General features: G+C 35.2%; 1 protein-coding gene across 1 annotated transcript; it reads left to right on the top strand.

Moving 5' to 3' along the window:
- Nucleotides 1-7018: 7018 nt before the first annotated feature.
- On the top strand, nt 7019-22817 carry LOC130817500 (vacuolar fusion protein MON1 homolog). Its single transcript, XM_057683235.1, has 14 exons — nt 7019-7873; nt 13843-13922; nt 14028-14099; nt 14211-14250; nt 14554-14655; nt 14752-14873; nt 17117-17249; nt 17326-17417; nt 18586-18667; nt 19096-19160; nt 19783-20070; nt 20174-20265; nt 20354-20418; nt 21525-22817. Exons 1-14 carry the CDS (start codon nt 7322-7324, stop codon nt 21618-21620), a joined length of 1881 nt encoding a protein of 626 aa, XP_057539218.1. The 5' UTR covers nt 7019-7321; the 3' UTR covers nt 21621-22817.
- The last annotated feature ends 458 nt before the right edge of the window (nt 22818-23275 follow it).

The raw sequence follows: 23275 nt of genomic DNA, 5'->3' as shown, positions 1-23275 counted from the left end.
ACTCTGTGAAGGCAATCAGATTAACTTAGCTACCAAATATAATGCAATAAAAATCAATCAACTAAAAATATTGTCTGATTTCATGTAATGTGATTATTCCTTCATAAAAATAAAAATGTATTTTCACTTTAATGGCAGAAATTACAATCAACTAAAAATAATAGCTAGCAGGAAAGGACTAAGAATTCTCATATGCGACGAGGATGGTGAAACGTACTAAAAATGTAGTATATAAAGAGGTGATTCAAAACCTATAAACTCTTTATTAACAACCTATTTTGTGTTTCTTTATATTCAATTCTTTTTTAATTACAATATACATATATAAATACTCTATTATGCACCTTCACTTAATATTTTCATTCGTCTAAAGTTTCATTAAAATATTAACATATTTAAAAATCCATGCATTGCACGGATTTCCATCCTAGTGTTCTATAATTGTGTAGTTATTAATTTAGATGCCTTTCAACTCTTATTTCCACTACCAATTTCACAAAATTTTTTTCAAATTTCAAAAACTTATATAATTAAGAATGAATTAATGAAGCAAATGAGAAAATTAATCAAGTGTTTTGCTCATGATCATTGTATATTGAGTACTCTCTCTTTTCCTTTGAGTATGTGCCATAGAATTCAAAAACCTCTCATATATTTAAGTTTTATGGTACAAATTCAAAGAGACAAAGAGAGTATTTTGTACTAATTTTTTATTGTTATAAAATCATAATTCATAACAACAACTACCCAATGGAGATCCTGAAATAAGAAGCACTCTACGGCATGAGGATTCAAGCTTTATCCCTATAATACCCAAGAACAATGGTAGGGGTGTTATGTGTGTTGAAACAACTATCACTTCTATGAACTATGATGAAAAACAATAATAAATAATGCAATAAACAAAGGCACTAAGTTTTACGAGGTTCACCCAATGTTTGCGTTGTAGAGAATATCAATGAAGTTCTCAAAAAACTCTTACAATGGAGAGTATTATGCTTAGAAGAAGAGAGAAGAGAAAGAGTAGGGTTTGTGTTTTAGCTTAGGGTTAGAATGAATCTATGTATGAGTGTAAGGGCTTCTATTTATACTAGAAGTCATGTACTAAAGGTAGAGCAAAAGCCCATAACAACTTACTCCCGCAAAACAGAAGCTGCGAACAAAGCAGAACATGGGCTGCTACACGCTCGACTAGGTCGAGCCCTAAGAAGGCTGGTCAAGCGGATTGATCAGATACTTTCTGATCTTTGTGGACCAGCTGGTATTGCATTGAACTATTCTTGGATCTTCCAAATGCGGTCATACAAACACTATTTTTTTGGCCTTTTTTAGTGCTAAGTATGGATTTTCAATTCATCTTAGTTCTGTAAACTTTACTTTTTCTTTTATGTTTGGACCTCTTATTTGAATTTATATTGTTGTATGAATATTCATCCTTGCACTTAATTTTTTAAAGAGCCCTAAATTACTATTTGACCTAAGGCTCCAAAAAACTTTAGGACCGGGCCTGTCTATTCCTTTCTGCCTTCTTGAGCACCACGCTCCATCACAAGTTTTGCAGGCACATCCTTTTTCTTCCAATGTTTCAACTGATATGAGGTTCCTTTCAAACTTAGACACAAATCTCACGTTATCAAGCTTTTTCTTAACACTTTCAAGTGCTACCACTACACCCTCTCCAAAAGCAATTTGCTTCCTAAAATGAATCTTTCTCATTCTCGACCTTCAATAACCTTTTAAGGCTCTCCCTTTCTTGAGCAATGTTAAGGAAGCACTTGTTTGTATAAGTATACAACTAACTCTCAATGCCTCGAAAAACATAAATAAATTACCATCAATTGATTTTTTTGTTTGGTGAACATGATGTAAATAATTTTACATGGGTATATATGCTTAATGGGTTAGTCATAGGACATCGACTATATAATAAACAGTAATATATTAACCTTAAAGGTGGGCATGATCGAATCATATTGTCATGAGTCGTGCCTAAGCGGGCCCATACAACCACAAGTTATGCTGTGTGGTACCGACTCCACCAAAAGCCAGCCCCTTAGCAGGCAAAGCATAGTAGGATAGCCGTGTTGAGCCACAGGTCTATTCAACACCCTTTTCCAATTACCTTCCCATTTTTTAATAAGTTGTGTATAGGGTATTCAGCGAATTTAACGAACCATTGAAACATTCAACGTTTAATACTGCAGAGAATATCATACGATTTTAAATCACATGCGAAGAAATAGAAAACCTTATATCATTTTTACATCAACAGTATTTGAAAAAAAAAATTCCTCTCAATTGTGGTAACTCATTATATATATTTATTGGGTCATTATTTTGATAGCCACTTTTATAAGAGACCAGAGGCTGTTTCTTAATAAAATCGTCTTAAGATAAGAAATTTATATTTTCATAATTTCTACAAATGAAGCTATTCAATACCAACTATATAATTCATAAAAGGGCAGAAGTTCAAGTGAGAATCATCCTTATATGAGAACCGTAAGAACTAATCTACCTGACAAAAAAGTGTTACTTGTTTTACTAAAAAAGTGTTACTTTTAAGCAAAAAAAGTGTTACTTTTTTTTGAAATAAAAGATGATACTTTTAAACAAAAAAGTATCACTTTAAGAAAAAATTTTGAAAAAAAATCACAATAAGGTGTTACTTTTAACGTTAAAAGGTGTTACTTTTCGAAAAACATGTTTCACTTTGTATTTATATTTTTTTTCTAAAAGTAACATTTTTTTTGTTCAAAAGTAACATCTTTTTAGTGAAAAAATTACAAATTTTTATCAAAAAGATTAATTCTCACGATTTTCGTATAAACTTGATTCTTACTGAAATCGACTCTTCATAGAAAATTTGAAAAATATAAGAAGTTTTAATGAATTTATTCAAAAAAACAAGCGTCGTTCAAACTTTATTCCCAAAATAAGCGTCCTTGGCTCCAAAGCTAGGCTTGGTGTATACTCGTACTTACTAACAGCGAATTAAAACAAATGGTCAAAAATTTAGTCAATGGTGAAGTCGTTGTTACTAACAGCGACTTAAGGGTTCACTGGTCAAACCTTAATGTCGTTGTTACTAACAGCGATTTTAGGCATGCCTAAATACATCAGTCTTCTTCCTCCTTCCTCATTTCGCATTACTTCGTTTCCTAGCCCTTATCCACGAAAATCTCCCTCTCCTTTCCACCATTCAAAATGAACTTCAATCCTCCAATTAATCTCGTCAAATTTCCAAGTTCCTACTACTAATTAGTTCTATCATCTTCCTACATTCACTTCAGGTAATAATTTTTTTTTTAAATCTTTTTTCGAAAATTAAGGTTTATATTTCTTCATGAACTTTCAACTAAATGCAGGTTCATAAACTTGCAAATTACTACTCCTTGGTGATCTACAGCTTATTAAGGTACCTTTTTATTAGAAAATTTTTAGTTATTTTTATTTTTAAAAAGTATGTCATTTATAGTGTTCATTTACTCTTAAACTCTACAAATATGTCAAATTTAGTTGTTATTTGCCATAATCTTCATAATGAGGTTTTTTGTTCATGAATTTAATGTAGAAAATGTTTGAATTTAATGTAGAAAATGTTTGAATTTAATGTAGAGAATGTTTGAATGCAAACCCTAAATATGTAAATTATATATATAATTATGCAGTCAATAATCAATGTGCCTTGTTTTTAAGTGTTGTTATGAATGTTGTGAACTCTAGTTGTGAGGGTTGTTTAACAATATACTTGCGTTTGTTATGAACTTGATGGTGATGTTGATTTTGTACGTATTCTTGTAGAAATGGCTTCATTTCGTGTGACTGTTGTATGTTTTTGGAATGGTTCAATTCGATCAAGTAGTAGCAATGTTAAGTATGTTGGAGGAAGACGTAAACTATTTGCATGCAACTCAAACATGGATTTGAATGAATTTAAACATCTTAAATGCTCTAAGATTGGCATTGACACTACAAGAAGTACTGTTAATGTAAGTTTTAAATACAATATGAGTGGAGAATTGTTAGCTCTTCCGGTTGAGGATGAGAAGGCTATAGATGCAATGTGGGAGTATACAAAGTCTACCTCTATTCCTTCTTTAGAGTTATATGTAGAAGAGGTATCCCTAGGGAATCAAGATGTCAATGTTGTAGAAACAAATGCATTCCTGAATGTAACTTCTTCTGCTCCTTCTCCTACGCCCTTCCCTACCCAAGAAACCCAAAATCCCATTATGCCATCTTCTTCTTCTCCTTCTAATGAACCCAATCAACTTCAAATTCAAGTCTCAAATGATAATACTTTTAACTTAGAAGATACAAATGAGCCTTAGGATGATGTTAATAGTGAGAGTAATGAATTCGTTGAAGCTCCTTCTGAGGATGATGTGGGTGTTGATGAGGAGGCTCTAGCTAATGACATGTAACATTCCAACAATCGTTGCTTCTACACCTTATGCACTAGTTCCCCCTCTAGATGAACACGTTGAGGACAACTCTTGGAGGTCTTTGGCATGTGATACAACCTACATCGATGAAGGAGAGTTTCAAAAGGGTATGATGTTTGATAATAAGGATGCCTTGTTGGATGCTGTTAGATTGTATCATATTCGTAGGAACGTTGAGTACCGAACTGAGACTTCAAATCAAACAGTGCTTACCTTGACGTAGCTGTGCTTACACGGCTTCCCATTGAGGGACATGTCGTCTGTACCGTTGGACGCCAACTCGATAGTTGGCAAGATATAGTTCACAGGGTCTTAGGAGTCCGACCCCCCCAGAGGTATCCAAAGGGAGTGAGTTGCGCGTAACATAGCTTGCGCAAAACTTCTCGCACCTCCCTGAAGGTGCTGATGAGGCTACCATTGAAGGCGTATCTCTTATATCTAATTGGTGTTGTCTTGTTCTCCAACAAGACTGGCAACAGGGTACAACTTTTGTACTTGACATTGCTTGATCCGCCATGGGAGGTCATCTCCGGTTACAGCTAGGGTTCCGCAGCTCTAGGTTATCTGTACAGGAGACTGTGTGACGCTTCACGGAAGAACGTGAAGGAGATCGCTGGGCCCCTAATTATTCTCCAGGTAATACTAACTTTACATGTTATTGCTTTGTTTCTTAATTTGTTCTTATGTTTCGTTTACTTACTTATATCTGTAATTCATAGCTTTGGGCGTGGGAGAACATTCTCATTGGGCAACCGATGAGGACTGTGGGACGTGGTGCATTTGCGCCACCAATTCTTCCACCCCCACATGTGCCGTATGGATCGCGTTGGTACTTTGATAAACGTACAAGGACCCATACAGGATCTGGCGTGGGCTTCTATCGCGATCAATTGGATCTACTTCGAGCTGACCAGGTAAAGGCTTCACTTACTAGTCTTGTAACTATCACATTGCGTAATTTATTAATTACATTTTCACGTGTAGTTTCGATGGGACCCTTACCCTGCTGAAGCATACGCAGCATTGCCTCAGCACTCAGGGATATTGTCAGGGGCGTGGAGAGCATCTGTACCTTTGATATGCTTCGACATAGTCGAAGTGCATCTCCCTGAGAGCGTACTGCGCCAATTTGGGATGGTATAGGGCATCCCGCCACCTTGTGACACAGTGGCGGATCTCCATCACAACTCACGGAATGGTCGGGAACCCAAGAACTGGTTGGAGATCAACTGGCGCCATATAGCTCGTTGGGATCACATGTTAGAGCTGCTGGCCCAAGGTGCGCCGATCGATGCTGTAGGCGCACCTACTTCTACAGATTACATGCTGTGGTTCCTCTCCATCACTCGTCGATGGATGACACCACGAGGTATCGCAGCCGCCCAGTACGCTGCCGCAGCACCGACGATAACACAGTTTGTAAGTATTCTTCCATGTTGATTATTATCCATAAAACTTACATATTATAGATTTTATTAACTTCAAATTGAATGCAGGCACAGGGCATTGCAGCTGTCATCAGCTCCAGCCAGGAGGAGCCTGTACGGGAGATTGCCCAAGGCATACTCCTAGGGACATAGTTTCAGCTCTTTATTTTAGAAGTCACTGTGCCTGACACCACTATGGACGAGCAGAGGTCATCTCCTCATCATGCCGACAATCATCTTGAGGAGGTAGACTTAACGTGCCTCGACTATGGTGTCGGGTCCTCACAGGGTGTTGGATCATCCCAGTATCAATCACCTCTCCTACCCGAGCGTCATGCGACGGCCTCTTACTATCGTAGGAGGCGTAAAAGACCGTCACAGTTAGAGAGGGTACAAGAGGAGGATTAGCATTAGTATACGGTTTTTATATATTAAACATTAGTAACGTTTTGTATATATTGAATATTTATAACATGTGGACTATTGTGTATATTTTGTAATATATATGTAGATGTGTATATATGTTTATCGTATTATCACATGTTTATCGTAGAAAGGACAAGCAACAAAAGCACGGACAGGATCGATGTCGCTCCAATCTGTATTAATCTCAACTTCATAACCACAATCACAAAGTTCTTCAATAGAATGCTCCTGTGACATCTACGGAACACATATGATATAGTAACATAAGTAAACATTCAAAAATAATATTAACATTTATAAATTGAGAATAATATTAACATAATACTTTACGTTACCTTCAAAATCGATTAACTAGAATAAGAATGATGGAGTTTGGATACAATGAAGTAGGGAAATGATTGAGCTATTTATGGAACATAATAACAACGACTATTTTCAACTTCATAACGGTTATTTTTCAATTTTACAACGGCTAGTTTAAATCATACAAAAAAGTCAATAAAAGTCAAACCAGGTCAAGGTTAAAGTCGCTGTTAGTAACAGCGACACTAAGGTTTGACCAGTCAACCCTTAAGTCGTTGTTAGTACCAGCAACTTCACCCTTGACTAAATTTTTAACCATTTATTTTAATTCACTGTTAGTAATAAATCGTGTTATTTTTTTAGATATTCCTCTTCGTACAAGTATTTTCGAGAATAAAACGAACTCTGATCCGCCCAAATCCCACGCGGCGCACACACCTACCAACTGGTCTGATCAATTGTTTGCCATATTGGATTCATCTCCATATTCAATTGGACATTCCACGTTTCCTTTCTTTCCCTTTCGATTTTCTCCCAGATCAAACCTCCTCTTCATCGCTGAAAACTGAAAATCATGGAACTATCCTTCTCCAACCATTCAATCTCTCATTTCATTCCCATTCCTTACTTTCTGTAATCTCTCTCTTCATTCCTAAATTTCTAGCTGTGAGGCCATAGGTGTTACTGTTGTTACTGCTGCTGCTTCTCTTCCTTCCTATGGCCTCCGATTCCGATTCCGATTCCGGTTCCCATTCTGATTCCGCTTACGATTCCGCCGCTGACCATAATCTTAACTCAAACCCTAGTACTCCTGTTAATCACAATATCAACCATGAAACCCCCATTGATGATCACCTGAGCTTACTCACATTCACTCCGCTTAACGACGGCATTTCCGATCATCACCATGAACCGTCGTCTTTAATTTCATCAAATTCTGCAGATGCGAATTCAGTTCCTGATGAAATAATTGAAGAAAGTGATCGAACTCCCTTGCCGGTAATTCAGGTTGAGTCAGACGAGAGAGAAAGTAATTGCAATAACGTGAGCGCGAGTAAAGAGGTGGTGGAACCGGAAAGCCCTAGCAGTAGCGGATATGCTGGAGAGAGAGGAAGTAGTAGTGCTAGCACTGGGTCTGCATCTGGAATTGAGGAGGTTGAGAAGGATAATGATGATCAAGTTAGAGAAAAAGATAGGGTTTTGGTTAATGGTGTTGGAGATTCTCAATCTCAACATGTTTGGGTTCCCGGCAAGCGGCATGTTAATGAGGTTTATCTTACTTTTTCACTTAATTGTAATACTTTTTTTTTTTTTTAATGAAAGTGCTTATTTGTGATATTTAAGTATTGATTTGACTATGTAAGACTATAAAATTTACCGTGAAAACTGGTCTTTGCTAGTTCCAAGCCCAGATGAAGAAGGGTAACCAACTAAGTAGAACCTAGTCACATCTGAAATGAGACAAGATTAGGGTCTAAAGGTTCAAACTCTATCATTGAAAACACCCACGAAAAGAGGTAAGACTTTTGCTCACAAACAATATAATCAACAAACAAGGAATGAAATCATTAAGAAATAAATGCAATAATAAACACAAACATAATTTTATGAGGTTCATCCAACTTGGGCTCTTTGATTAATAGTAAAGAAACAATGTAGTTCAGAACAACTCAATACAATGGAGTATTACACCAGGGAAGAGGGAGAGAAGAAGGTAGGCCTTGTGTTTAGGTCTTAGGGTTAGAATCAACATAGGTTAGAGTGTCATGATCTCCTATTTATACTTGGAGTAATATTCCAGTGATTAGGGCAAAAAGCCCACGTTACAATTGATGAAAGGAAGCCGGGAAAACTACCGTGATGAGGTTCTTGGTTCCTCGTTCGAGCACATCATCAGGTGCTATTTACTTGCAATTTCTGCCTCGTTCAAGGCCTGAGGCAGCCTGTTCTTGCCTTGTTTGAGCACCAAGGTTCCACATCCCTCATAAGCTCTTTACCTTGTACCACCTCATCACTTATATCTCCTAATGTCTCGATCACCCTCTTGACACACCAAGATGCACACTCAAATCTATCAATAGCACATGCAATCACATTATGAGTCTAATGATTATACCAGATAAGAAGGATGCTAAGGATTATTTATGGGAAAATTTTTAAAAAAGATCAATATCCACCATTAGATTTACTTGAAGAGTTAGGGCAACATACACTCTAACTTATTTTGATTCTAATCCTAAAACCTAAACACAAAGCCTTCCTTCTTCTCTCCCTCTTCTCTTGTGTAATACTCCATTGTATTGGGTTCTTGTGAACTATATTATTTATGTAATTTTATATTGCTTTTATTCTTCTATGGTTTGTGTTTCAACTTAAATTGATCATGTCAAAGCACATTTTTCACTAGTTACTCATAAATTTCAAAGTCAAATTGTAAAAGATGTTAAAACACTCAAAAATGAAAGTTTATGTATAAAACACCGTGTTCGGGTAGCATTTGTTGAATTTATTGTTGATAGGAATCTAAAATCACCAATGTCAACAATGCACCTTGACTTGAGTCCACCCAAATCACTTATTCTCTGAGACACTTCATTCAACACACTACTAATAATCCAAACTAACACAAAACATAATGCCTCAAAGGGCTTCACATAAAGCAAGGAGCTAAACCAACCAAGTCCATACACAATGTGAACTTGTTGGTGGGCAATGGCTTAATCATCATATTGGAAAAGTTGTCATTGGTACTTATCTTCACCAAACTCAACCTCTTGCTTTCAACTTCATCTCAGATGAAATTTGTAACACACCGATCAATATCTGTTACCGAAACTTGATAGTTTGGACAATTCGAGTCTGCCTAATGACTCCCAAAAGGACTTTCCTTATTATTAATATTCCAAAAAGCTAAAAAATTATTACAAGGGTGGCTTTATATGTAGTCTAAGCCCCAAGAGACTACTAAAAAAATAACATCTATTCTAACTAACAAAACATAAAGACTAATTAAATGTGAATGTCGATAATGCCCTTTGACCCTTTGACCCGAGTCATGACATTACCGACCTCCTGAAGTTCCACCTTGCCCTCAAGGTGGATAAAAATTAGCCTTATGTGTCCAATTAGTTGTCCTCAAACGTGTGACATCCTCCATTCCCGTGTCTAATCCAAATTCCAGCCTTTTCAGATTTCACCAGAAATCCAGCCCTTTGCCATTATGCTGACATCAGCAATGACGTCATTAGTAAAGTCAATAATAGTCACTATTGCGTCTTTGCCAGCTGAGTTAACAGCTCTTTTAATTCCCCATTTCTCCTCACAACCAAATACCCTACAAACAACAGTGCCTTCACCCAAAAAAAAACCCTAACATCTTCTCCCATACTGCCTTATACCCTAGTCCGACAACCCACCACCGGTTCACATTTGGGTTCTTTTTTTGTCATTCAAATTCTCTTCATGAACTGTTATTTGTTCCTCACATATATCCTTAATCTCTTCTTTAAACTTTAAATTTATTTTTCCTTCAATCTCTTTATTAAACCCTGAATCTTCACAAATGGTGTTTTCTTCAATACAAGGAACAAGTTTCTTGTAGTCTTGAAACTTATTCTTGACCATTTCTTTCATATCTTAAGTGTCTTCTTTTAGTTGTTTGACTAATGCTATAGTCAACTGATTATATTGTTTCAGCAATTTCCAATAGTCTGTCTCCCATATTATGCCGTCGTTGGCAAGTCTCCGGTCACCGGAATCGTACCTCTCTGATACCTTTTGTAACACACCAGTCAATATCCGTTACCGAAACTCGATAGTTTGAACAATTCGAGTCTGCCCAATGACTCCCAAAAGGACTTTCCTTATTATTAATATTCCAAAAAGCTAAAAAATTATTGGTGGCTTTATATGTAGTCTAAGCCCCAAGAGACTACTAAAAAAATAACATCTATTCTAACTAACAAAACATTAAGACTAATTAAATGTGAAATGTTGATAATGCCCTTTGATCCTTTGACACGAGTCATGACAAAATTGTACCTAACGTCAATGTGCTTGGTTCTTCCATGGAATGTGTTTTGATTTCTAGCCAAATGGATTGCGTTTTCGCAATCACAATGAACATCCACCAAGCTCATCTTATGAAAAATTTCACCTACTAGACCTTTGAGCCACATTGCCCATCATCACACTTCCTCTATATACTCTTTTATAGGTGGAGAACAAACCCTTGTTGGATGTCATATAAAAAGAACATATAGAGTCAATAATTCACCACCTTTGTACTTATGTGTGGCAACTTGAACACCGTGATCATCACTATTATTCACATAACTAGCATCAGCGTTGTTAGTTTCCTTCTTAGACCTTTCATCATCATTAAAATGTTTCCTTTTCCAATTCTAACAAACCTTTTTTTTTTTTTTTTTTTTTTGATGTGGCCCTCGAGCTTACAATAGTTGCAAATTTTGTTCTTATTTGACCCTTAAGATTTAGACCTCCCCTTGTCCTTGTTTCCCTTACCATTAGTGATCCCTCTCATTAGTTTTTCCCCTCACAAACAAGCCATCATTTGAGGCACTAGATGATTTTTGTGACAATTGGGTATCAATAGTCTTTTTGTGTCAATTGTCAAGACATTCTTAACATCATTACTACTCAAATTCTCTCTACCTTAAAATAAGGTCTCCCTAAGGTGCTTGTAAAACGGTGGCAAAGAATACACCAACTATATATCTAAGTCCTCATCGTTAAATTTCAAATCAATTTTTTTAAAATCCATAACGATAGAATAAAATTCATCAAGATGAGACTTTACAAGTTTACCTTTCTCCAAGCGAAGATTGTAAAGTCTAGTCGGTTGGTCACACTCTTTGCCATGTAAAGAAACTCTAACTTTTCTCATCTCCCCTTGATTGTGGTATCCTTCACTACTCTTAGTACATTATATGCAAGACAAAATTTGTATTGCCGATGAAGTCTTTGAGTCTATCTTATCCCATCTAGCATAAATTCGTCCCTTTCGCTTTATTTTCTACACCATCATTGGCTTTGTGCACCCCACTTTATATCACTAATGCCTTCATTGACTTGTCATCAGCCAAATTTTACACATCTATCGAACTTCTCAATATCTAGCTAAATTGAAGGCATGTTTCACCATTATTACACTCCTAAATACCACCAATAAACACTTTGGCTCTAATACCAATTGAAATTAGACAAGAGTAGAGTCTAAAGGTTTAACTTCCTAAAAACACCCTAGAACAGAGGTATAGAGACTCTTATTCAAAAACAATTATAACCAATGAACTCGGAGTGAATTAAATAGGAAATAAGTACAATAATAAATAAATGCACAATTTACGAGGTTCACTCAACTTGGACTACGTCCTTAGTGGTAGCTAGCTTTGATTAATAGTAGAAAAACAATAAAGTTCACAAGAGTTCAATACAATGGAGTGTTACACTAGGAAAGAGAGAGTATTACACTAGAATAGAGCGAGAGAAGAAGGTATGCTTTGTGTATAGGTGTTGGGGTTAGAATCCACATAGGTTAGAGTGTAATGATCTATTTTTACTAGGAGTAATGTCCCTATAAATGGGGAAAAAGCCCACGTCATGAATGATGAAGTGCTAGTTCGAGTATTATACCCACTTGTTCGAGCCCCTCATCAGTGGCTATTACTGACTTCTTACAATTGCTGCCTTGTTCAAGGCGTGAGGCAACGTGTGATTGCCTTGCTTTTTTTGTAAGAGTAAAATCAATTTGATACCAAGTTCTGGAAATATAAATTGTGTTGCCATGTAGTGAACAACAATAACATGACATTGCCTAGATTCTACCAAATTGGGTCTTGTGTGGTCCGAGTAGTTTGGGGGTAAATGTACACAACCTTATTAGTTTTACCAACTTGTATGATTATGCAATTTGTCTACAATGACTCAATATGACAAGGAATTTCGTTTTTATTATTTCCACTTATTGGGGAATATGTGATTCAGTTACCATTGAGCATTGCCCTTTTCATAACAAAGAGGCTTGTTCTGGTTGGTTCTTGTCAAACACATGTTCTATCAAAATCAGATAAAAAGCGTCATGGTTCAATTTGTTCTTTTGGTTCGGTATAATTGAACCAAAGAACTATGCCGATTCCATTGCAAATGAGAGAAGATTGCAAAATAATAATGCAAGCAGTAGTGGAATTCAACTGTAGGTTATGTCGATCCATCCTCATTTATTAAAATTCCATCGCAATCCATCATCCATTCATTCAAGAAAAGATAGATATTTTTTAGCTTTTACCTATCATTTACTTATGTTTTTATTTTGGTTGTAATAATTTTATATATGAACTCCTAGTTGATTAGGCTGTTTTAGTTCGAGTGTTTTATTTAATGTCTATTATTTGAATTGTAGTATTTTAACGATATTAGTAGCTAGGAGTTTGTGTTGTAAAATCAGAAACTTTGTTTCTATCCCTTTGTCTTACCCTTTGTTCTTGGATTTTAACTTAGAAAGTCTTCAAATCATGGTGGCGCATGGGCTGTGATATTGAAAACCTTTGATTTTCAATGTGTTTCATCGATATCATTGGAAATTAAAGTTGCTAATCTATTCGTCCTTCATCATATGTTGTGGTGAATCTGTATCAACAAGAATATTTAGAATCATTTATTATTCATTTCTAATCTCCTGACATTACATGTCATTGTTCGTTTATCTATTCATATTTCTACTTGTTCCTTATTGCGTGTGACTTATCAATAAGGTTCAATCACCTTCACTTCATAAACATTGATTACTTGTTCTAAGTTGTGGTGTGATTGCATCAACAAAGGGCATTTGCATTCATCTCCATCTCCTTTCTTATTTTCTCCATTTTCCTTATCAACTCTCTGTTTCAAAATTATATCACATAATATCACACGACATCCCATCTTATTTTATCAAAATTCGCCTCTTGCACACACTAGACGTTCTTAAGTTCAATCTTATCCTCTTTGAGTTACCCATCAAACAATTAGAGTCTTTATTAGGTTGTGTGTTACCTTAGGTCTCGAGATCACATACATCATCAAGTGATGTTATATTATAGGGGATAAGAAAAGTTTAGTGAATAGATTATATAGAATGGAAGGATTGGTATCAAGTATGGGAAGACATTTATGAATTCCAATCATGAATGTTTTGTTTTTGTATGGAACCTTGAGAGTAAATTCTATATGCATTGCAGGATGATGCTTCTATCTCATGGAGGAAAAGGAAAAAGCACTTTTTCATTCTCAGTCACTCTGGGAAACCTATATATTCCAGGTCATCTTCTGCCTTAAAGTTGTCATGCTGTTAATTCATTGCTACCATCTGGGTTCGGACTTGTTATATTAGTAATTTTAAAAGGTTTGCAATGCCTTGTCATAGGTATGGCGATGAGCATAAACTTGCTGGATTTTCGGCAACCTTGCAAGCTATAATTTCTTTTGTTGAAAATGGGTAAGTGTATTTCACTAGAAAGAGTGGGCAAATTCTTGTTTTCCGACATGCAGGCTTATGGTTACTTTACTTCTTCTGTAAACCAATATGCTAGTCTATCTATTTTTTCAGGGGTGATAGAGTCAAATTGGTTCGGGCAGGAAAGCATCAGGTTGGTGTTTCAATATGTGCTTAAATGCTTGCCCACTCACTTGTTATTTTCTTTTTTCATCTGTTGTCGTGTTTTTCTGTAGTGATTTAGCTGTTACATTATGAGTTCCAAACTACAATTTTGATAGCCGATGTAGATGTATTCCTTCTTGATGTTGCTATTTTAATTGGTTCATAATATGTGCTCTTGCTTGGAGTGTGGAAAGGGATTTTGGTTTATGGAATATTTGAGTAGTCATATTATCACAGTCCTATCGAATTTCAAAAGCGTCTAACTTATTAACTTATACTCCTATATCTTTAGGTGGTTTTTCTTGTAGAAGGACCAATTTACTTGGTCTGTATAAGTTGCACAGAGGAGCCTTATGATTCTTTAATGGGACAGTTGAAGATGCTCTATGGTCAGGTAGCTTCCCTTTTCACATGTTCTCGTCACTTTGTGGTATTGCTTAATGTGTGGAAATTTTAACTTGATTTTTGCCTTGGTGAACTTTGTATGCAGATGATCCTTATTTTGACGAAGTCTGTGAATAGATGTTTTGAAAAGAATCCAAAGTTTGATATGACACCTTTGCTTGGTGGCACTGATGCTGTTTTTTCCTCTCTCGTCCATTCCTTTAGTTGGTATATTTTTTTCATCCTTGTATTTCTGTTGCACAGTTGGTCCAATTGGACCGTGAGAGTGGAAACTCACATGTGCATGTTATGATGCTTCTTTGTTTTGCCTAATAAGAGTATATTTCATTTGTACTATATGCTGCCTCTTATTGGTTGCTGGTTTTTTCGTAAACAACTCTTTGGAAAACATGTTTGGATTTTGGTGATCATGTACATGAAGACTGAAGTATCAGTTTGATAGGTGCTGAGATGGGTCTCTTTTGGTTAAATAATCTTAGTTTTCCTTTTTAAAGGGTTATTTGTAGTTGCAAAAATGGTAAACTTGCGCGAATATCTTTCCTTGATTTTGTGAATAAATATGCATGATAGACCAAGAAAACGAGAAGTTTGTATGGTCCTCTGTACATGGTGCCATGGAGGTTTTTCTTTGGTGTCTTTTTCTTTGTTTGTATTCTCTATGACTTATCTAATACTTCCTGCATTTTTAACTTGCAATGCTTCGCTTTTGGGAAGTTACAAATTATGTGCAACAATACCGTTTTTGGTTTATCTTTTTTCTGTTCTCTTCTAATCACACATGCCACCTTTTTTCCCTATCTCTATCTCCGTCTTCCCTCTGTTTAATTTTTTTATGCTCCCCTTCACATTTTGCCGTATCAAGTTAATAGGGGAAGCAATTTCCTTTTATTTGATGTAAAATCACTTGATAATCAAATGAGTGATAATAAGTCATTTCATTTGATGCTTGAAGTTGGCAATTAACATGGAATATTCTTAGTGCAAAATGTTTCTTTTGAGATTGAAGTTGTTGTTTATTCTTGTATAAAACAATGTTATAGATCTATGTTACTCAAAATCGTATTTGTAGTTTTAGACACAAGAAGGTATTGGAGGATCTGATGCACAATAATATGTAATGACTCGGGTCAAAGGGGCCCAAGGGCATCATCGACATTCCACATTTAATTAGTCTTGATATTTTGTAATAAGATTAGTTGTTTTTTTAGTAGTCTCTTGGGGTTTAGGCTATATATAGAGCCACCCTTGTAATAATTGATTAGCTTTTGAATATTAATAAGAAGGAATTGGTCTTTGGGAGTTAGTGGATAGACTCGAAGTGTCCATACGATCTAGTTTCGGTAACGGGTCTTAGCGATCTGTTACATAATACAACCAACTTAATGGTTATTTTAAAGTGCCCCATCATCGTATTTGTAGATTATGACACTCCGGCAAACAACACGTGATACGATTAGGAGTGTTAAGAGTACCTTAAGTACAAAATTTACATGTTGATAGGTGTCCAATTTAGGAGTCCTGGCTTTTAATTTGCTCCTTCTCTGTTCTTGTTGTACAAATAAAAATTGGATGTGCTATCAATTCTGGGAAATTCTGCTGGTAGTTTTATTGTTGTGTTTCTAGCTTGAGAAGGATAATTCACAGATTTTAAATTTAATAATTTCTGGGTATTTTTAAAGCAGAATTATTTGGTGTGTGTCTTTGTTACTGATGTGCAGCGGTAAATTCCTTCATGCTTAAAAATTCATACACTTGGCCTTTATTTTACATTGCAATGGGGTAATGAATGTGAGGATCTTTATCTTTCATGCTTGGCTGTCAATTTCTTTAGAGTTTGAGATTAGTTATTAAAATAATGTTGTTTTAAATCTTTCAATACAAGAACCATATATTTTTTAGAAGTCTTCTTTCTTTTTTCAATTTTTTTTTACGAAATGCAACTTTGTCCCTTCTGAAAATATCCGGTATTTCTCTTTTGCACAAATTTATGGGGGTTCATTTGACATAGGTGCGGACATTGACAACATCACATTCCCTAAAAAAATTAAAACCACTTGTCCTTCCCTTAATGCCTTTTATATTCTTTTCTTGATTTGTTTGCCACCAAGAATGGTGCACTTCACCCAAAACAGACAAGATAGGATTAGGAGATGTATGTCATATTCTCAATATATTTTTCACTGTATCATTTGAAGTATTATCAACACTTATTTGAAGGTGAAGCTGGAATGGTGATTGCATAAAATAAATTCACAGTATTAGGCGTTAGCTGTTACCAATTGGTGCTTGTAATAAGTGAACCTCCATAAAATATTCTATGTAGAACTATGGAAGTAATTGTTGCTCAATAGCTGTTTCATGCATTGTAAATTTGATTGAAGGATATCAGGATATGTATGTCATCCATTAGGGTTTATAAAGAACTAATTCTTTATTACATCTATATCTAGGAACCCAGCTACTTTTCTACATGCCTATACGTGCCTACCTCTTGCTTATCCAACAAGGCAAGCTGCAGGTTCTATATTGCAAGATGTTGTTGATTCAGGGGTCTTGTTTGCAATATTGATGTGTAAACACAAGGTATTTGCTTATATAATTTGACATTTCCCTGATCTCATGTAGTTTACCTCATATAGCTTACCATTTGAGGCTGCAGGTTGTCAGCTTTGTTGGGGCACAAAAGGCTTCTCTTCATCCAGATGATATGCTGCTATTGTCAAACTTTGTTATGTCATCAGAGTCATTCAGGCAAGTACACTTAAGTTTTTATACTTGTGTCATTCTTTCGCATTAGTGTCTATTCCTTCTTCTCAGTTATCTGCTTTCACTAGAATGGAATTCACTTGTGGAATATGGGGTATATAATTGTTTTAGATACGAACCTTGTTCGTTCTTGTAAAATCTAGTGTCAAACAGCTCTATAGTATTATATTCTTATCTATATTCAGAATGTTATAATGCATTTGTGCCATTCGCATAAAAAACTTGAAGAATTGTCTTCGTCTCTGGGGCCAAGGAAAGTTTCTTCCTTATTTTGGTTTTTGTGCTGCAGTATTTTGTGGTGGTACTCTGTATGAAAAGAATTTTGGCACTGTATGAGAATAACAGTACAGATCAGACCAGAGGTGGCTTATGGGATTATAAATATAAGCTAGCACTCAACTAGTTGATATATTCTAACAGAATTCGGAAGAACAAGAACTGTTCGATGATCTATATTTTTCGTGGTTTCCTTTTTGGTTCACTTGAAGAGGAAGATAATCGAGAAAGCAGGGGTTATAGTTGGTTGTTAAAACTTGAAATTTGGAACTTGGAACACTGGCGTAATAAATTTTAAGCCATGGAGGAATGGCTTACACCTCAATGGCCTCCTTTTCTTCATTGCCTGACACTCGAATAGCCTTAGTGTGAGCAAAAATGTTTATCTCTGGGGCAGAGGGATGAAATTCGGATTAAATCATCTGTATGCTAGTTGCTGACTTTTTGTATGTCATAATTGCTATCCGGCATTGGAAACATCTAATCTTTGTTTTACTTGAGGTACTATCTTGCTGATTGTCTATATACTGTAATAGACATTGGGATAACAGTAGATTGCTGTAATGCAAAATGTCAAATTTGATCTGAAATTGGAAACTTTGAGGGAATGCAATGGTGGATAAGTATACAAATATTTGATAGATGGTCCATTTGGCATTTTCTAGGGCTTATTTACTGTTTGCTCCCTATATATTATCCCTTGGGAATTTAATTGATAGATTCTGAGAAGTTCAAGTCAGGTAGGGCCATATGGCTTTATATGGATACTTAAATTGGTTAAGCAGGATGTTACCATGCTTCTATTCTGCACATTTATCATGCATCTTCCGTGATTGTATCTTAACTCAAAGTTGGTTTTCATGTCATTTAAATACAGGACATCGGAGTCTTTTTCACCAATTTGCCTGCCAAAATATAATCCAATGGTGTTTCTATATGCATATGTCCATTATTTGGATGTAAGTTACATTGTTCCATGAAGTTTGTGGTTGATACAATTATTTATTGCTAAATTGATTTAGAGGTCTGTTTTCTGGATTTTATATATTTTTTCGTTGTATTTATTCTGAAGTGTGATTCTACCTCTAGAATTATATGGTCAATTAACATGCGATGCATCATTTACATTCAACACTCTTGGACACAAAGTCATTTTTACTTTGTTTTTTCCCCTTGAGCAATCTTTTTGTATGCAAGTGTATTTTTCGTTGAAATTCTGTATAAGAGGTGTCATCTTTTCAAAATTTGGTTTGCATTTGATTGTGACTTGAAGCTTTTTTAACAAATGGGCTGAATTGACTTCTACTTCACCCAATGAAGCATACAGAGTTAAATATTTGTGCATCAGGTTGGACAATTCTGACATCTGCCGACTTTGTTGTTGCAGGTTAATACATACTTGATTCTACTCACTACAAGCTCAGATTCCTTTTATCATCTCAAAGAATGCAGGTATTTAATGCATTGTCTTTAAAATTCATGTTTGTACACAAATTTTTGTTCTTGGCTTGGCCTTGCTTTTGGGTTACTGCCAACATAATTTATGAAGAAATTGTTTTTAGAAAAAGCTGATAAGAACAGAGGACTTTACTTTTTGAATAATTGTTCTTTTGGATATCTTAGGCAACAATAGTATAGTTGCTTTTGCTTGACAAGGGGAAAAAAGCAGATGAAAGGAATTTTCAAATAAAACTAGTTTCTCCTTTTCATATTAGTTGGGCAACCAATAATTTGCACAAATAGTGGAAAGACAGAGGCTATAAGTGGGGCAAGTGGGAGGAGATAGAAGAGAATGTGAAAAAAGGAGAGGAAAAAAGTGGGACAAAAAAGACCGCAGGGGGGGGGGATTATGCAAATTAGAAATTTTGTTACTTATGACATTTTCTAAAGTTAAAAATGTTGCTACTAACATGAAACAAAAGAAGTATTTTTGAAGTAGCTAACTAATATTTTTATGAACTAATAGACATTTTGCAAATTGCAACTGATAACAGTTTCTAGAGGGTTGTACAGAGTTCTTTTTCATATGTTTATGTATTCCTCTTTTTTTTCATGGGGGAATTAATTACTGCAGGTTAAGTATTGAGGCTGTTTTTCAAAAATCGAATGTGCTCAGTGAGGTGCAACGATCTATGTTAGAAGGTGGGATGCGTGTTGATGATTTGCCTGTGGATCCGTCTTCTCGAGCTGGTTCGGCGTCTTCCCACTTAGGCCAACATTCTCCAGAGAGACTTAGAGATACATACACCGGTGTTGGTGGTCCCTGTGGACTCTGGCATTTTATATATCGCAGTATTTATATGGATCAGTATATATCTTCAGAGTTCTCATCGCCAATTAATACATCTCAACAGCAGAAAAGGTTTGCACGATAATTTAGAGCATTGAGGATGTTTTCTTATCTTAATCTGGAATGGTATCATTTATGAACTCCAACCATTAACTCTAACTTATTGTTGTCATAGATTGTATAGAGCTTACCAAAAGATCTACGCCTCAATGCACGATAAAGGATTTGGTCCCCACAAGACCCAATACCGACGAGATGAGAATTATGGTAAATTTTGACTTTTTATATGTAGATGAAATACTTATTTTATTTTATTTCTTTCTAAAGTTTGTTCACGTTTTTTAATCAATTGCAGTCCTACTTTGCTGGGTAACACCAGATTTTGAGCTATATGCTGCATTTGACCCCCTTGCTGACAAGGTATGATCTACGCCTGTAACTGTATTGTGACAACTGTTCAATCACATCAAAGAGCATTCGTAAATTAATGTTTCACTGTTTCTTTAAGCTAGTTGATAGTAAGAATCTCTCACACTAGCTTGTGAAAAATTTGGAATTATTATCTGAGTTCAGCTGTTTGTCTTAGATTTTTCTTGCTGGGGGGAATTTGCCGCATCCCATTTATTAAATATAAGATATTTAATCATGAAGCTCATTCATTTACTTCCGCAGCATTGAAGCATTGACGTGTTTTTGTGCAATTATATATTTTCGGGACTTAAATGGGAAAGTCCACCTTATAAACACGATTTTATAGGTGAAATATGTTTTTCTTTTTTGTTTTTTTTTTCTGTTCAAACAATCATATTTTTCGTTTTGGATTCTTGTTTAGACATATTTAAGCTCTTGTAAGATGTATGTGACAAACTCTTGTGTTGTAAGCAAGCAGGGGTGGAAAGAGTATTTGGATATTTTTGGTTGCTTTATTGAGAGAAATAATGGGTGGTTTTTCTTCTCAAAACATATTCACTTTGTGATTTTTTCAAAAAGTACCATAGAGGTAGCTTCTAATGTTTGTCACTTTGTGGCAAGTGGGGATGTCAAGAACTTTTCTTGTAGCTTGCCTGCTTCTTTGCTTCTGTATCATGTAATTTTTTTAAGCTTAGCCCTGTTTCCAGAACCAAAGACACCAAAGCCACCCTGACGCTTTAAAGGTAGGGAGGGAAAAGGATGAGCTGACCAGTGTTTCGTATAGGTGCTATTGAGCTTATCAGCAAAACCTGAAAACAATTATTTTTCGGTGAACCTGTTAAACAAAAAATAGTTTTATCTCTGATGTTTGCTGATGTATTCACCTTCAGTAGCTCTTGTTTCTATATAACGGCACAAAAATCTGTAATAATGAATTCTCTTGCTTTATTATTTTTAAAATCCAAATAGTAACTAAGTTTATCACCTTCAATTAAAATATAATTTTTCATAAATTTGCTTTGTTGAAGCAAGCTTAGGGACAGACTAAATGAAAATCTTTTGCTGTGGATATTTAACATGTGATTTACGTTGCCTATGATGATTTGAATTTACAGGCTTTAGCAATCAAGACCTGCAACCGCGTTTGTCAGTGGGTAAAAGATGTAGAGAATGAGATATTTTTGCTAGGAGCCAGCCCTTTCTCTTGGTGAAATTTTTCACTCACCAGATCTCCTATCGGAGGTGATTCACTCTACCATACTTGATTTCTATACTGTGCTTCGTAAGCATTGAAATCATATGTAGAAGAGGGGTTATGAAATCGTTTTTGGACGTGTGAAGCTCACATCCTCTATTTTCTGTTTCATTTGCCACCGTTCTGGTTGATTTTGAATAAAATCCCATAGCTTTTTATTTGCCTTGCTTGCTTGTCTCGGCTGTTTGAGTAAATAGTGCAAAGGTTAGCATAGTTCATTAACTAGTAGCAAGGGATGTATTAATTGTAATTTCGGTTTATAGTCGTCTAGATTTGAGATCAATAACACTATGAATTAGCTCATGGATTCTGAACTCTTTTCTGGCAGTCTGTTTTGCGTCACAAATTTGAAAATGGATCCAAAATGCGACTGAACCTTCATTGTGCCTGCCCCCAAAAGGGTACCGGAATTTATACTGTGACCATTAAATTTTTGGAATACTTGTAATTGAATGGAATTTTGGAATTAATTAAGCTTAATTTAATAAACCTATATATGAAAGAGCTTTCCAAAAACTATTTTTTAGAATAAGCGTCTCTTTGCTCAAGCTTGTGGTCAGATCTTGTTCATTGTTAGCAAGAGCGGACAAAAAGAAAAGCTGATTAAAAAATCAAGTATATATTTTTCGTTATTAGTAACAACTATTAAGTCTTCGTTATAATTTTTTTATAAATTAAGATTGTAATTTCAAAAAGATGTCAAGTTCTTTCAAGAATGCTGAAATTCAAAAGGGGGTTGGACTAATGATAATCTAGGAAGAAGATTTGTGGCATTTTTTGACTATGATTGTGAAACAAACACAAGGAGCTGCAAGTTGTTCAGGTAAGTAGACAATCCAATGATGAAATGGCAAAAGGATGTTATTCTGAAGTTGATGAATGAAACAATTCATTTATAAAAAGAAGTTGAACACTTTAAGAGGAAAATGAACTTGACTCATCCAAAGCTTTAGAAAACAACAAACAAACGAATCATGTAGAAGTTGACTTATCCGCAACATGTTTGAAGGTGTGCAATAATATTGAATTGTTGCATATCATTTTGGTTTGGGTAATATCATTCCTTATTGGGGAAGTTGTCAATAATAAACCAATTTTTGTTTGACCCGTTGAAAATAAATCACCAATTGTTTATTTTTAAATAACACACCTATCAAATATATTTTCTTAAAATAAATGCACCTATTGTTTATAATCATCTTCAAAGCTTCTATATATTCAAGCAATTAACAATAAACAATAGTTGACTTTATTTTCAGCAATTATATCAAATATGTAAGTATATTTAAAAATAATTGATAGACAAATTTATTTTCAGCGGGTTGAGCAAAGGTTGGTTTATTTTTGACAATTCACCCTTCTTTATTTATAGGATACTGTTGGGGAAAGGGTTGTAACACCCATAATTTTTATACTGATAAAAAAAGTAAATGTTAATACACATGAATAAAATTTAATAGCAGCAAAAAGTAAAATTAGGACATCCACCACACTTAAAAAGTGTAAGGCGTCAAAACAAATATTTATAACTAATATAGTTTAAGCAAAATAAATAAACAAACACTTATTAAAATATATTCATGATATATGCTCTACTTCGCCCAACCTTCA

The sequence above is a fragment of the Amaranthus tricolor genome, chromosome 7, assembly GCF_026212465.1.
Source record: "Amaranthus tricolor cultivar Red isolate AtriRed21 chromosome 7, ASM2621246v1, whole genome shotgun sequence".
NCBI lineage: Eukaryota > Viridiplantae > Streptophyta > Magnoliopsida > Caryophyllales > Amaranthaceae > Amaranthus > Amaranthus tricolor.
Note: the sequence above shows the minus strand (reverse complement) of the source record. Positions and strands in the feature narration are given on the sequence as shown.